Source organism: Natrix helvetica (genome assembly GCF_964273705.1).
Source record: "Natrix helvetica genome assembly, chromosome: 1".
Classification (NCBI taxonomy): Eukaryota; Metazoa; Chordata; class Lepidosauria; order Squamata; family Natricidae; genus Natrix; species Natrix helvetica.
This window is the reverse complement of record NC_138548.1, coordinates 288,484,938-288,500,784: the sequence shown is the minus strand read 5'-3', so window position 1 is coordinate 288,500,784 and position 15,847 is coordinate 288,484,938. Positions and strand designations below refer to the sequence as shown.

General features: G+C 38.4%; 2 protein-coding genes across 8 annotated transcripts in view; one reads left to right on the top strand and one right to left on the bottom strand.

Moving 5' to 3' along the window:
- Positions 1 to 2,454, top strand: part of GEMIN5 (gem nuclear organelle associated protein 5) — a 43,395-nt gene extending 40,941 nt beyond the window's left edge. For all 3 annotated transcript variants that reach the window (XM_081935014.1, XM_081935013.1, XM_081935012.1), the window contains exon 28: positions 2,055 to 2,454. In XM_081935014.1, the coding sequence (XP_081791140.1) occupies positions 2,055 to 2,222 (168 nt within the window). In that variant the 3' untranslated portion in view covers positions 2,223 to 2,454. The remainder of the gene's footprint in view (positions 1 to 2,054) is intronic.
- A 1,117-nt stretch (positions 2,455 to 3,571) lies between these two features.
- CNOT8 (CCR4-NOT transcription complex subunit 8) lies at positions 3,572 to 14,014 on the bottom strand. 5 transcript variants are annotated; one of them, XM_081932171.1, is made up of 7 exons: positions 13,850 to 14,014; positions 9,110 to 9,284; positions 7,626 to 7,819; positions 7,044 to 7,205; positions 6,151 to 6,295; positions 5,454 to 5,564; positions 3,572 to 4,714 (listed from the first exon to the last, which is right to left on the bottom strand). In XM_081932171.1, exons 2-7 carry the CDS (start codon positions 9,224 to 9,226, stop codon positions 4,565 to 4,567), a joined length of 879 nt encoding a protein of 292 aa, XP_081788297.1. In that variant the 5' UTR covers positions 9,227 to 9,284; positions 13,850 to 14,014; the 3' UTR covers positions 3,572 to 4,564. The 5 variants fall into 5 exon arrangements, with proteins under 5 accessions (XP_081788297.1, XP_081788300.1, XP_081788298.1 ...); XM_081932174.1 differs by lacking the exon at positions 13,850 to 14,014 and adding an exon at positions 13,598 to 13,722; XM_081932172.1 differs by lacking the exon at positions 13,850 to 14,014 and adding an exon at positions 13,381 to 13,672.
- Between the last annotated feature and the right edge of the window lie 1,833 nt (positions 14,015 to 15,847).

The window sequence follows — 15,847 nt, the reverse complement described above, 5'->3', positions numbered from 1 at the left end:
CTCGCACCCCATTCCCTCCCGAGCAAAAAGAACAACTCCCACCTAGCCCCAATGATAACGGCTGCCTGGCTGCTTCCCTTCCCCAACCTCCCTTTAGGGAGGGGGTAGCAGTGGGGGGGGGGAAGCGACGCGTATCTTAGTGCTACCAGAGATTGACAGCTCCGCTGCGTTCCTTGCCGTTTCGTCCAGGGAAGCCCCATGTAAAAAAAAAAACCATGAATTCAACTAGCGAGGTTTTTTTTAACAAGGGGCTTCAATGGGCGAAAGAACGCAGCGGAGCTGTCAATCTCCGTTAGCTCTAGGACACGCGCCTGGCGGCTCCCCCCCCTACATTGGTAAACATTGCTACAAATGAGACTCCAAACAAATGATAGAATGGGGGGGGAACGAAGGCAGAGGACAGAGAATGAAACAGAAAAGGAAGAGAAGGGGGGAGGGAAGGAAGGCAAAGGAAGGCAAAGGACAGAGAAAGAAACATTCTCCCCCCTTCTCTTCCTTTCCTGTTTCTTTCTCTGTCCTTTGCCTTCCTTTCCTTCCCCCCATTCTCTTCCTTTCCTGTTTCTTTCTCTATCCTTTGCCTTCCTTTCCTTCCCCCCATTCTCTTCCTTTCCTGTTTCTTTCTCTGTCCTTTGCCTTCCTTTCCCTTCCCTCCCTCCCCCATTCTCTTCCTTTCCTGTTTCTTTCTCTGTCCTTTGCCTTCCTTTCCCTTCCCTCCCTCCCCCCTTCTCTTCCTTTTCTGTTTCATTCTCTGTCCTCTGCCTTCGTCCCCCCCCATTCTATCATTTGTTTGGAGTCCCATTTGTAGCAACGTTTACCAATGTAGAGGGGGGGGGGAGCCGCCAGGCGCGTGTCCTAGAGCTACCGGAGATTGACAGCTCCGCTGCGTTCTTTCGCCCATTGAAGCCCCTTGTTAAAAAAAACCTCGCTAGTTGAATTCATGGGTTGTTTTTTTTTTACATGGGGCTTCCCTGGACGAAACGGCAAGGAACGCAGCGGAGCTGTCAATCTCTGGTAGCACTAAGATACGCGTCGCTTCCCCCCCCCCCCACTGCTACCCCCTCCCTAAAGGGAGGTTGGGGAAGGGAAGCAGCCAGGCAGCCGTTATCATTGGGGCTGGTGGGAGTTGTTCTTTTTGCTCGGGAGGGAATGGGGTGCGAGAGGGATCAGGTGGGGGAGGGGGGGATCGCATTGCTGGACTCTTTTTGCAGCGGACTCTTTTTTTCATGGGACGGAATGGGGCACGAAGCACTTTGCTTCGCCTGCTGCTCCTTTTGCGCTGGGCTCTTTGCAAGGGAGGGAACAGGGTTTTTTTGAAGTGCATTGCTGCCGCGGGATCGGGACAGAACAGGGTTTTTTTTGAAGCTATTGCTAGCCTACCGCTCTTTTTGCGGTGGGCCCTCTTTTTGCCCAGCAAACTGTACCCGTAGGTACGGCAAGGGCTGTGGGGTGCGTGGGGCATGCCCCCCCACTTCCCACTCCGGTTTGGGGGGGCTTATTTTGGGGGGAGGGGCTTATTTTGGCGCATGCTCTGAAAAACCTGATTGGGTTTATTAGCAGGGCGTGGCTTATTTTCGGGGAAACACGGTAGTACATTAACAATTCACGTGATCTTGATTCTATCCCTCTATTTATGTAGCCTAGAACTGTTTTGGCTTTTTTATGTTCATTATGTTCTTCCAAACACTCCAAAGAGTAAATCTATTGTTGTTCTGCAATCAGCAAAGATCTAGCTTGTAGGAAGCAATGTGCTTGCACTCCAAACGGTAAAATTTAAAATAATTTCCAACTCAAATGAATAGTATAATTGAACATTCTTAGAATAGACAGGTGTGATTACTTTCCAATTTTAAATAGTTGAGGGGGATGATGTTTCTCTAAAAATTCTCTAATTTTTAAATTGTTAAAACTGATGTTTCAATAGTATATGGCTAATTTTAATTTCTCACATGTGAGTGTTTTATATGTTAGCATTGCTAATTTAAATATTATAAACAAGGATAATATATCTACTTGGAGCTTCTAGTTTTTTCATTTATTTACTTTTTTATTTATAGGTTTCCCCTTTCCCTGATGTATTAGAATGCTGCCTTATTGTGCTTCACATGGGTGCACAGTGCCAAGTGGATCTGATTCCTGAATTACAAGAGCAGTCATTAAATCTACTTGGAAAATATGGAAGAAATCAGATATATAAAGAAGCATCCAAGAAATTCTTTATATGAAATTATTAGCTTTTTCTCCTGGGTGTTAAGGATGATTATGAAATATGTTTCATTCTACAATGAATGATTAGAAGACTACTGTTATACAGTCATACTGGACAATTATTGAGTGTAATAAAATAATGTGGAATGTGGAAAAACAAATACCTATTTTTTGCAAGCACTGCTAAAAATATTTTTTACTTAAAAAGGAAACTTCAAAAGCACCCCTATAATAAACATGCTATATGAACTATCTGGTCATCTCTCCTTTTAAAAGATAGGTGCTCTATGAATATCTTCTAAGCATATATACATATACATTCTAAACCCATTGAAATACTCTTCCTGATCTAAAATTCTTCCAGTATTTGAAGATACTCACATTTAAGAAAATTATATATCTGAGGAAATAGTAGTATATCTAATATATAAAAGTCCCCAGGTTAAGTACATCTGACTTAGGGCCAACCGTACTTATGAATAGGCTGCCTATTGCTAAAAATGGTACACAACATTGTTCTTCCTTCAATTGATGAACTGCTGAAGCCACATGATGTTTTGATGAACCACTGAAGCTGCAATTTTTTTAATATACAGCCAATTTTCAAAGGTTTCAAAATATTGCATGGCTTCCGGTGGTTTGCCTACTTGAAGAACAATGCCATCTAGTATTTTTAAGAGTGGGCACCCTGTTTGTAAATACAATGTAGGTAGTCCTTGACTTACAACAATATACAAAAATTTCTGTTGCTAAATGATTGTTAAAGTGAATTTTGTCCCATTTCCGGAAATGGAAAATGGTCTTGCTTTTTTCATTGCTGTTGTAACTTCGGTCACTAAACAAACTCTTGTAAGCCGAAGACGATCTGAATGAGTTCTGACTTATAATTAAAAAGTTTTAATTATAAAGTTTTTAAGTTAAAAAGTTAACTTAAAATGTTAAAGACAGGAATGGAATGTGACTTCCTGTATATTGCTTGTCATACTTGCAACATTATTTAAGATGTTTTGTACATAAAAGAGGAGAGAACTCACGTTGAGATGAAAATGTTTTTACAGAGTAGAATTAACTTGCATTTGTTACAATTTGAATTGTGCTAAAACCCTCACTTTTCAAGTCTGGATTAATACACGCACACATTATGCACACAGGATTTTTTACTATGTAAAAAGTAAGATTCAGGAATCTTAATGAAAAATTGCGTAAACAGGAGGATTAGAACTAGCCGCTATAAAACTTAACAGAGGTTAAGTTTGCATCTGAGAGGTTTTATCTCTATCTAGTGACTAAGTTCCTTTTGCTGACCATTCTTTTCATACAAAAACAATTACCGAACATTTTTTCCCAAAAAATATAGAACACCAAGTCTAATGCCTTAAGAAAAGTCTTTATTTTACAAAATTAAGAACCAATTATATACACAGATGCATTTAACAGCAGTTTGTAATACTTTACATAATGGGGAGTTTATTAAAATTTCACACTTGTCAAGATCCCCTCTGCCCCCAAACAGGATTTTTGTTTTCAGGAGGATGACACTTGCAAAACTATTAAATGAACTTTTAGTCTACATCTATTGAACAATCCAGGGTTCCTCTTCAAAGTAGTATAAAATGGTAATCTAAAAGTTTTAATAGCCCATTATTACTAGATAGTTGTGATTTTACCCAATTACTGTCCTATTCACAAAAGGGTTAAAGTATTTCACTCAACATGAAACTATTTTTGGTCCCAATTATTACTGCAGTCTCAAGCATGCTGACAGTTTTATTCTATTCTAAAGTTAAGATGAAAATTGCCAATATGATATCATGGCTCAGCAAGCTAAAGGAAGGAAGAACTAGTGATAATACACCATCCAGGACCACCATTATGGTGACTTCTAGCATATAGTTACATTATGTTCATGCAGTCTCCACCACCAGGGCTGAATGGATCACTTTCACAGACTGACACAAAAGATAAAAACTAGCAGAGGGCTTAGAAACGCATCACCCTCACAGAGAGCAAAAGAAATTTAAAAATAAGCAGTCAAAACTAAATCTGCAAGTGCGTGAAAGAACTTCAGCTCTGCTGAAAATTCTGAGAAAACTACTTGCAAATTCAGTAAAGTTTAAAATAAAAAGGAGTCATATACATAGTATGTAGCTTGAGTCTGATTTTTTTTTTACATACAAGACGAACTCCAGCCATTATGAAATCACTTAATTGGAATCTACCAAGATTCAAAGTAAAGATGCTTTTTCCCTCTTTAAAAAAACACTCGTGCTTTCGCCATATCTTGGAAAGATGTGAAACAGTTTCAAGAAGGAAGTTTACCTCTGTGGACCCATGTTAATATCCTAAAGTATCAAATCTGTCACTGAGGCATATTGTTGATAATAGCCAAAATACTCATTTTCTCTTGGGCTGTTTCTACATCTTCAGTCTGTTTCTGAGCTACTCCTGTGCCAAGGCCATATAGTCTTCCACAATACTTTGCATCATCAATTGTGTCCTCAAAGAACAACTAGGAAAAAAATATACAAGTGGGTTATAGATTTCATCTAACATTTTGGGGTATATCTTTAAGATTTAAAACAATCATTTCAACAACGGCTGACACTTGCAGAACCCAAAGAATTTAAGAATAGTATAGCAGTGATGGCGAACCTTTTTTGGCTCGCGTGTCATAAGCAAACACCCATAATGCAAAGCGTGACACCCCCCAGCACGCATGCGCGCATGACAGATGCGACTCCCCTACAAAAAACTGGCCCTATGGGGCAAACAGAAGTTCGGGAATGGACTTCTGGCTTGCTCATAGGGCCGGTTTAAGCCCTCCAGAACCTTCAGGGACTTTCAGGCGGCTTCCCTGAAGGCTCTGGAGGACAAAAAACGACCCTACCAGCAAATCGTACGTTCTTGAACTTCCGGTTTGCCCGTAGGGCTGGTTTTTTGGGCTCCGGAGGTTCAGGGAGGGGGGGGAGGCTGTTTTTGCCCTCCCCAGGCTCCTATAAAGCCTCTGGAGCCTGAGGAGGGCGAAAAATGGCTTTTAAAAAGTTGAACTCAGCTGGACAGCGCGTGCATGCACGCTGGACAGCTGACAGGGCAACGCCTCACGTGTCCTGACAAATGGCTGCACGTGCCACCTGTGGCACAAGTGCCATACGTTCGCCATCCCTGGTATAGCATATCATAAAAGGTGTTGAAGAGGGTTTCCAGAACATCACACTACAAAGATTTGGAAAGAAGCCAAATGAGCCTACCTCTTTCATTCTGAAGAATGCCATCCCTGTAAGTAAAGAATCTGACCCTGCTTGGTGCTGCCGGCCAATGCGCTGCAAATCTAGCTGGTCAGCAACTTCCTGAAGCCCTCCCTGCAATAAAGGAAGACGTCTGAAACACAAGAGTCAATGCTCCATCTGACCTCTCTTGACTGGTTAGTGGGGGCTATTAAAGTAAGCAGTAGAGACCAGAATTTTAAAAGAATTTTGAAAGTGTCAAAGCTACACTTCGAACTTATATATATATAATCTCCAGCAATAATTTGGTGGTTACAAATGACTATTTTGAATAAGCAATGCTCCTGAAAGTATATGACTTACATATATTTATAATTGGGGGTTTTGTGTGCATTTAAATGTATTTGATGTTTGGAGTGTTGTACACTGCCCAGAGTTGCTTTTTGTGGTAGGCAGTCATATAAATATGATTGATAAATTCTTGCTAAGCAATCATAGCGTGCCATGATACAAAAGTTGGCGCCTGCTTTTCCAAATGGCATTTAATTTTTAGATATAATTTGTAACTTTAATAAAATTAAAAGCAACTGTTGAATAAAGCCTCATGTACTTAATAAATATATAACTTGTGTTAGATATATACCTTTTAAATCAAATCTACTAAAATTCCTTGTTTTCTTTTACACTTCATGATTTCCAATTAACAATGATACAAATGTACCTTCAGGTTTTTGCAGCTCTTCATTAAATACTTAACATCATATATAGATGGAAAGAAAAGATTCAGGATATGAAAGAACTCATGTTCTTCTTCTGGAAGCCTAGAATCTGTCAGCAGTTTCACCATATAACCAAAGTCATAGCCACTGATGAAGTAATAGTAAAATGGCACATGTTAGTTAACAGCAATATGCCTAGATATAGCAGAATTTACCATTATGATCTATTTTAAGTCAATCTTTTCCAATTCAGCTTATAACTATTGACAGTGGAAATTGAACAGGAGATAATGTAGGTCCTCAGCAAGTAGAATTAAATGGAATATACAAATGCTGAGAACAAAAAGTTCAATGCAACTCCATGATTACTGGGATTTGGTAAGAATAAATTGGGTAGAAAATGTAACAAAACAGAAGGAAAAATGCTGTGTCATGTAATCTGAGCCATATGTTCAATTCCAGCAACATATAAACAAGATGAAAGTTGATGCCTGCAAAAAGTAAAACAAGTTGAACCAATAAAATATGAATTGTCTTCATCATTATTTGCTATTTACTAGATTTGAGGATAGGTGAGGTTAATTGTGGAAGTTTAAAATGCTGATAAAAGAACTTTTACAAAAGCACCATTCACAATCCAAAAGGGTTAAAAAAATATAAAAAGTTTGGATGCAAAGCACTGATAATAATCTACAAACCATTAAATATTTAGAATTCCAATTTTTCTACCACTGAGAATTATTCTCAGATTCATGTACACCAACTGTATATCAATGCCATTCGCCCAGTCATTCACTTTTTTTTTCAAGTAATTCCAACAAACTATACCTGTTTTATGATAGATTAAATTAAAAAGGCAAATAAAGTTTACTGACATATTGAAAAACAGACTAACCTATGAAATGAAAGCCATTTGACATTGTCACTGAGCACCACACCAGAGGTCATTAGAAGTTCCGCAAAATGTAAAGTATCGATCCCTTCCTCCTCATGTTTCTGAAATTGTAATCCCGAGCTTGCAAGGAGGTCTATTGAATCCTGAGAATACATATCTTCCCTAATGAGAAAGACAAATAAACATTAAAACTAGTTTAATTTTTCCTAAACAATCACTGGGTATCATTTATTTATGTTACTACTTCCAATTCATTATTTACCATGACATGGTTTAGGTAAGTTTGTGGAACCCTTCTGTCCAACACACAAAAAAGGTCGAGTTTATATTATCTTTTTATTACAGTAAAATATGGGAACACACCTTATCTTGCTTATCAGAAAATGGCCTGCTGTATTAGAAATTAACACGTTATTTTCAAAAATATTCTATTCCAAAGTAACACATCTTTTAAAGAGATTAACACCTTCCACTGTGCAGACTTTGAAACAAACAATAATTGAATGGAAAACTGACAAAAATATCTTGGTTCTCTGTGGCCACAACTCAAGTTAGAAAAACTATTCTGCTGGTTAGACTTACGTAAGATTAAACTTGAAATTAAACTGCCAGGTGTTGATTCCTACAGGATATTCTCCTTTTTCATTTGTGAAGGTCAGGCCTAACTGGATAATTTTAAGCAGGTCAACATTACATCGCAGCAGTTGATATTGATAATCTATAGAACTGCGAAATTCACCAATTGGTCGAACAACAACCCCAGGAAACTCTGTATCCTAGAAAACAACAAAAGAAAACATTAAACCCAAGCAACAATAACATCCAGATATTATTTCTATTCAAATATTGTGGTTTTTCAAATGTACAATTATTCATAATTGACACTTTATATTTATTAAATTAAAAGAAATATATGGATTATGAATATTTTTATAGAATCTTGATTTTAGTAATTTAAGCTATTTTAAATACTGATATTATTTAAACCTAGAAAGAAGTTCCTGTATTTTATTATCTCTGCATTATAAAAAGTCAGACATAATTTTTGTTATATATTCATTTGATGTATTTTTTGACACTTTATAATTTGCCTTGTTATTTCCTTACCCTTTTTCCTTTATGTTACTTTGTATTTTGATCTCCCAAAAGGAATGGAAAGTATATGCATGGTCCCATTCTTATTTGCCACAGACACATCTTCAATAACCCACTCTCACTGCATCAATTTATTTTACTGAGATCATGCAATTGTTTTAAAGGGAATCAGGAACAGTTTATTCATGCGTTGAAATATTTCTGATGAATTTGGAACAAGGTATTTTAAGGTTTAGGTTTACAATATTTTAGCATATATTTAAATGTGTTTCAGGAAAGTATCTATACAAATAACAGAATAAAAACAAATAGAACTAATCTAAAATTAATGTATTGATGTATATCAGAACCCATTTTGATACAGTGGTACCTTGATACTCAACTACTTTGAAACTCAATGAATTTGCATTTTGACATGAAAATTTTGTCCAAGTACTTATCCTTTGGTATTTAATGCACAAGCTAGAACTTGTAATGTTGGCTGCCTTGTGACTCACTAGATTACTCTATATGGGAAAATATTGTTTGATACTCATCATTTTTGGTACTCATCACACCACCAAGAACCAATTAACGATGAATACCGAGATACCACTGTAGAACTAAAATTGATTTGTCTGAGAATTATCTACGTAATCCAGCACACTCTAAAAACATCCAGCCATATGGGTCAAAATTTTACAAATAAGCTTTATATAACCAACTCCCGAATGTTCCTACCGAAGTGTCAAATACATTAATGTTTTTTTTAAATTAAACAGGGATTATATAGGAATATTATTAGGAACTAATGCAAAATTTGCAGATTTGAACTCCATAACTTACTTAAATGAAATACTTAATAGAAATAAAAATGCTGAAAGAAGCTTCTTTAAAATATCAAGTGGATTCCAAACTAAACACACTGATTTAAACTAGAATTATTGACATCTTAAAAAAAATATTACATCAGAATAAAAGCATAAATTTACCATCGCAATGTAGCTGTAGCTGAGAACAATTTCCCGAATTTTTCTCATCTCTTCTTCTAGATTGTTTGCCCATACTTCACAGATCACTTGACTATTTTCAGCAAGTGCTGCTGGCATCTTGAAGGATTTGTATACAATTACAATGGAAAACCGGTGTTCCAATATCTCAAAATATCTAACAATTGTTGATAAAGAAGAAAAAAGACAATATAATATCCAATATTAACAAGGATATCACACTGCTCAACACTTAAGGATGTACAAATCAATCCTAAACAATGCAATTATTAAATTGCTCTAAGCATTGTTGGAAGAAAATCCCTGGATTCATTCCCCACCTGGGAAAAACCACAGATGCTGAAAAGAAATGGATTCAGAAGCCAGCTGCCAGAAAGTGGAATTCCTTTAATGTAGGAAGGCAAGAAGATGATGTGACACAGCTCAAGCTTTCCTGCCAAGCAAGCACTTTGGGAGTGTGAATCTGGGCCTTTTATGCTTCTAATTTCTCTTTGAAGCTCCTGCAGCTTGATGGGTTTGATGTGGTTCTGATTGGTCTGGGTTTTGTTTTCTGTTTTACTGGGTTAATCTTGGTCCCAGATCTCTTATTTTTTTCCTGTCCTTAGGGGTTTAATCCTGTCAAGAGTTTCTGTTTACCTTGAAGAGTTTATTTCTAGCCTGATTCCCCTTATCTTAATGGCTCTACTTAAGTGTTTCTGTGGTCAGCTTTGTTACTTTTGTAACAGCTGTTAGCAGGCTGCTCTGAGTTTTCCTTTCAGTTGGTGTTTCTTGGTTTTCTTAAAGGGAAAGGGCTGGCTTAAGACTTTTGGCACTGCTATAGTGGTTCCTGGCACCGTCCTTTGAGGTGCACTTTCCACAGCAGTATATAAGTAAATATTAAAAAGAGAAATGAATTATGATGAAAACATATACAAACTTCTATATATATAATTACCAAAAAAGGCAAAAGAAAGATATGAAGAAAGTATCTAAGGGAAAATATTTCACAATTGAACTGTAACTGATTCACTATAACTTTCCTCTCATTCTGAGGGGTAAGCTATAAGGTCTTAGATTCTAGATTTAAGAGTATGTTTGAAAACTTTTCCCCACAACATTTAAATTCCTCAAGCCAACTATCACTTCAAATTAGACATGAAAACAGACTTGCAACAGCAGGAGATGGAAGAAATAATGGTGTCTACCAATATCAAAGTGAAAAACAAAGCAGTAAACAATCATGTTATGAAGCAAAAGAATTAGGCAACAAGGGCAGCAAATCTTTTATTAGTAAAACTCAACAAAAATATTTGAGTTAATTTGAGCTGATCCAGGGAATGGTTGTATAAATGGAGCAAGGAAAAAATTGTCAGAAACCCTCAACTGCCTGGACAAGAATCACTTTCACAACAAAGGCATCCAAGAGGATCTTTGTATGGCAAAGATGAGTTGGGAGGCAAAAGCTTGCTTTAATAACAGAAAAGCTTATCAGAATTACTCTTGAAAAGGACTCACTTCTCAGTCAGAGTCCTTAACATTCTTCTGCAAGCTGCAAAATCAGATACTAAGTGCTGACAAAAGTTAAAAATTACCCAAAGCTTTGCCAGCACAAGTGAAAACTCTCTGACAGGCCCTTCTTAGCAGCCCTCAGAAAGCTGCAGGATCCAAAAAAGGATAGAGCTAAAGCTCATTTCTCAACTAAAGCTTAAGTTGTGTTGGGAAAGTTGTTGAAACACAGTCTGGACCTGTTCAGCATGGGAAGTTGAATCTAAATAGATAATGAAATTAGGCTCCAAACTGTTACAAAAAAACCCTTATCTTTAAAATCAAATAAAGTTTGAAGAAGCGTTTACCAAACCATAAGGCATGATTATGGACTCAAAATATTCCATAGCACATGACAAAAACAATGTATTCATGTTCCTCCTTTATATAAATAATGTGATACCTTCCCCTGAGATCCATCTTGGTAAAAATATTGGGGGGAAGGAGGGAATAACAGAAATAACAATTCAGAAGGTGGAAGCTCCCTAACAGTTAAAGTTCAAAATCTGTCCACTATCATAGACAGTTTAATTCTTGACAAGAATGTTACTGAACCAACATGGAAAAAATATTTAGTAACCATTTCACTATTTTCTCTATACATTTATTTTAAAAGGCCAATTCTTCTGAAGATATCGAATATTGGTTTTGAGCATAAATTAATGCTTTGGAAAAGTTAATCATTGGTCATAAGATGTTTGCATTCGGCTGTCTACTCAGGTTTACAAATTCAAGTATTCTGTATTCCAAAGAGATCCAAACACTCCAGGGAATTTCCAGAAGCCAGCCACTTTGACAAATTAGCCATCAATAGACACACAGTCATTAACAATATCTATGCAAAAGGGACAATCAACTAGTCAAAAAGGAACAAAAAGACCTAAGCACCTCTCCATCAGCAATCAGCACCCAGATCAGCATAGATTAAGTTCAAGATTAACATAAGACAAACAATCAAGTAAACAATGCCCCAATCAAGAAACTGCCAAAGAAGCCCCACAGTAAACAGCCCAACCAAGATTCTCTAAGAATCTCCACCACCAGCACCACCCCAGCACTGACAGGGCAAGCCACTAGAATATGAAAGGATAACAAAGGTCTTCAAGAAAACAAGCAAGCTCAAAGAGCACCAAGGGTGCCCCGCTACCCGCCTGTTCTCCTCAAAGATATTTAGCTGCTAGTTGCCCTCTCCATTAGACCAGTCACAGTCACAATACAATAAACAGAGGTATACATATGTTATAAAAGTTGCCACTAGAAAAATGCAATAACTAGGCTAATTAATGTACACTATACAGGCCACATGATGCCTGTACTGAAACATCTGTGCCAGATGATAAGTGTTTAACTGATAGAAACTAAGTTGCTGGCATTAACCTTGAAATTTTAAATAACACGAGAGTCTGAATATCAGGGGAAACTCTCATTTCGAAGATGACTCCTCTGTAACAATGTCACATATCCAATAGGAAAGGACCTTTTCTGTATTGCTCCCAGTCATTAGAATACAACTTCTCTAGAGGTGCATTTGATTCCAGCCTCTCAACATTAAATTACTATATAAAGAAAGTCCTCAACTTATAACAGTTCGTTTAGTGACCAATTGAAAGTACGGCACTAAAATGTGACTTATGACCATTTTTCACACTTATGACCATTGCAGCATCCTAGTCATGTGATTTACATTTGGATGGTTGACACCTGGTTGATGTTTATAATGGTTGTTGTGTCCAGGGGCCAAGTGATCATCATTTGTGACATTCTAACAAGCAAAATCAAGGAGGAAGCCAGATTCACTTAACAACCATGTTATTAATTTCACAACTGCAGTGATTCACTTATAACAAAGGTGGCAAAAAGTCATAAAATGGGGCAAAACGTACTTAACAAATTTCTCGATATAAATCCTGGGCTCAACTGTAATGGTAAGTTGAGGACTACATGTATTATATAAATTATATACCATTAATTATACTATATTGTTATTTATTAAATTTTCATGCCACCCATTTCCTGTATAAGGTGACTATGGAAGGCTTAGAATATTTTAAAAAATAAACAGAATTAAAATATTAAAACTATGCAGATTTAAAACTTTAATAAATTAAAATAATAAAGGTGCATCTTTCACCAATGGTAAATTTATTTTAATGTTTAATTTTCAGTATATTTTTTTACAATTTTGTTAATCTCCATCCATGCTCTTCTGAGCAGAAAAAAATGGTGCAAGCTGAGTAAAGGATTAGGTATTTTTCCCCTCGAACTTTTAATGTGCATCCTGTTAAAAATACATACCTGTACACACACACACACACACACACAATATTTTCAGCAGACACCCTTAAGGAATTACTGAAGCTAGGGGACAAACTTGTCCTCCCTCACCCCCAAACATTTCATCTCCTATTTCTGAGGGATAGCCGCCAATCCAGCCCGCCCAACGCAACCGGCAAAGCTTTGAGGTTCTGCTCTGAATCCTTCCCTTGGCAATCGGCAATCGGCCACAGCCTCAACAACAAAGCTTACTTTCAATCCCAAATACGACAGGGCCCAGGAAACTCCGCCTCTCCAAAGATCACACACACAAAGAGCCCAGTTTCCCTGCCCTGCATTGTCTCCTTTAAGCCTTTCTCTTATTCTTTTCGCTACAGTCAATCCAGGGAGGGGACGGAATGCGGGGAACTTAATGAGGGATCGGTGTTAACTGCTTGTACGGCAAACCCCGTCACCTCAGCCAGCGATATCTGTCCGGTGGAAGACGGGCCCGTGAGGCACTGTTTGGTTCTCCTCAGGCAAGAAGCATCTGCCAGGCCGTTTCGATCTCCCCTTTCGAAAACGGAGCCTCCCATTTTAAGGCTTCCCAGCGTTAACTCAAAGAGGATCTGGCTCCTGAGTTTCTGGCCTGGCTCGCTGAGGGCTAACTACGGAGGGAAACAGCCAAATCACCGTGGAGAACGGCTCCCGGGGATGCTTGGCTTGCTCCCCCGCTCCCCCACCCCGGCCGCCGCCTCTGGGAAGTCGAACTATACGAAAGCGAGCGAACCCGAAACGCCTTCCCGAAGACCCAGGACATCCGGTCTGCAAGACAAAAGATCTGCTCCGCCCCGGACTCTCCGGGCCCTCCCGCCCTGCCTTGAGCCTCCACTCCGGGCCTGCGCTCGAAAAGGAAGCCCCCCCCACCTGCGCGCGCCGCCTCACCGGGAGAATCGAGCGCCGGACCGTTATCACCCCTTTCCCCGCCGCCTTCGTGGTCTCGGTTAGAAGCCGCTCTAGCCTGACCCTTTTTTACATCACTCGATGGTTTGAGGGATATGTTTTTTTTCCCGCTTTCCACCTTCCCTGCCACGCATGCGCTTTGCAATAGAGCCTACTGACCCTTTTTTCAGTCTGAAAAGTTCCGGGCGCCTAGGAAGATCCCGGAAAGACGAAAAGGCTGCGGTATTGCTCATGCGCATGGCCAGCGTGGCTGCCCAGTGCCTACTGCGCACCCTCTTCTGACTGGCGTTTATTAACCAGTGAAAAGCGCCAATTATGGTCACGTTTGCATGTTGCGGGAATCTCATATACTAATGCAAGACTGGTTGGGATTTGCACTTAGTAGCCCTCGGGTTTTGCTAAGGCGTTCCTGGTAATCTTAAACTAGTATGCTACAGCAATGAAAGCAATCGACTTCGCATCCATAGAAGTGGGCGGTGTCCTCTTTTAGTATATTACAGCAGGAGATAAAGCTATCTTTACCCCAAGTTTGCGTGGGTAAAGATCCATTTACAAGATCCACTGAATTGCGCGGGGCCATATCCCGAGGAAGATAGTGCTCTGTGCCCATATTAAACTCACAACTGGATTCCTTATCTAGCTGTCAATTCATGCTTCCTTAAGTGTAAACCCTAGTAAATTAAAGTTATTTAAAATTCTTGTTTTAGGAGACAATCCTACCTAGGCTAGAACTAATTGCATAGAATTACGTCAGCCCTGAAAACCAGTTTGGAGTGGTGGTTAAGGCTCAAGTGAAAAACTGGGTGACTAAGTTCCAGCCCCACTTTAGGCACGAAATCAGCTGGGCGATTTTGGGCCAGTCACACCTCTGCGAAGCAGGCAGTGACAATCCACTTACTAAAAATCTGAAGACATGCAAAAAAGTTATTAACTGTATTATGAAACAAGCCCTTTTGAAACCTGGTGGATTTTTTTCAGGTTCCTAGAAATTTTACCCATTAATTAATAGATGAGTAGGATGTAGATTAAATAGAAGGTGGGTGGTTTATATACTACTTAAGTTGTTAGGCATTTCTGTTTGTTTTTACTGAACCTTTGCTGCTTAATAAGGAGAGCTGGAGATTTAAGTGATCAGTTTATAGCAAATGGTATTGCATGGAATGAAATGTATTTGTATTTTAAGAGACAGTGATAAGTTAATGTTAAATATACTTGCTGTGAATGAAGAACGTTTCTTTTTCTTACAATCTCCTTTTGGAATGTTCTTCCACATTTAACGTTTATTTTGTATTGGGTTCTTGTATTAGTTTTACCTGTTTTAATATAATTTTTAATAAAATTATTGGGAAAAATAGTAATTCTACCCAGAACCCTCATATTTTAGCAATTGTGATCAGCAATTCTGAGGACATCATGTGGTCATGCTCACAAAATGGTGTCTGGGTGGTGTGCCTTGCTAGTCATAAAGTAAGTTTACTGGGGGATGTGCTCTTACAGAGCACCAATTTGAAGAGAGCAACCTGCTGTGCCCCCTATTCACCCCACCTCATTCTGTATCACTCCAATTTACTTTTTAACTTATGTGGGTACACTGTCAAATAACTGATAGATTGACCCATGCAGTGCTGCTTTGCAGTGCTCAAAGGTGAAAAGAATGTAGCATGTGTGTAAACAAATCTTCCCAGGGAGGAAATTTATCTGTAGAAAATAATTGAGAAATTCTTCAAGCAAGTGCATTCTTCCAAAGAAAACTGTTAGCAACAGATACTATTTTTATAAACTACAATCAACATACGTAGCTCTCAACCTATTATAAATGCTTACAATGTATAACATAACAATTTAAAGAAACCTTTTCAACTTGATCCCTGATCTGCAAGTGGGATAATCCAGGTAAACTACCAGATGATTGAGAAGAGGAAATATTATTTTTAAAAGGGAAGGAGGAATTGGGTAACTAAGTACCAATCAGCTCATTAT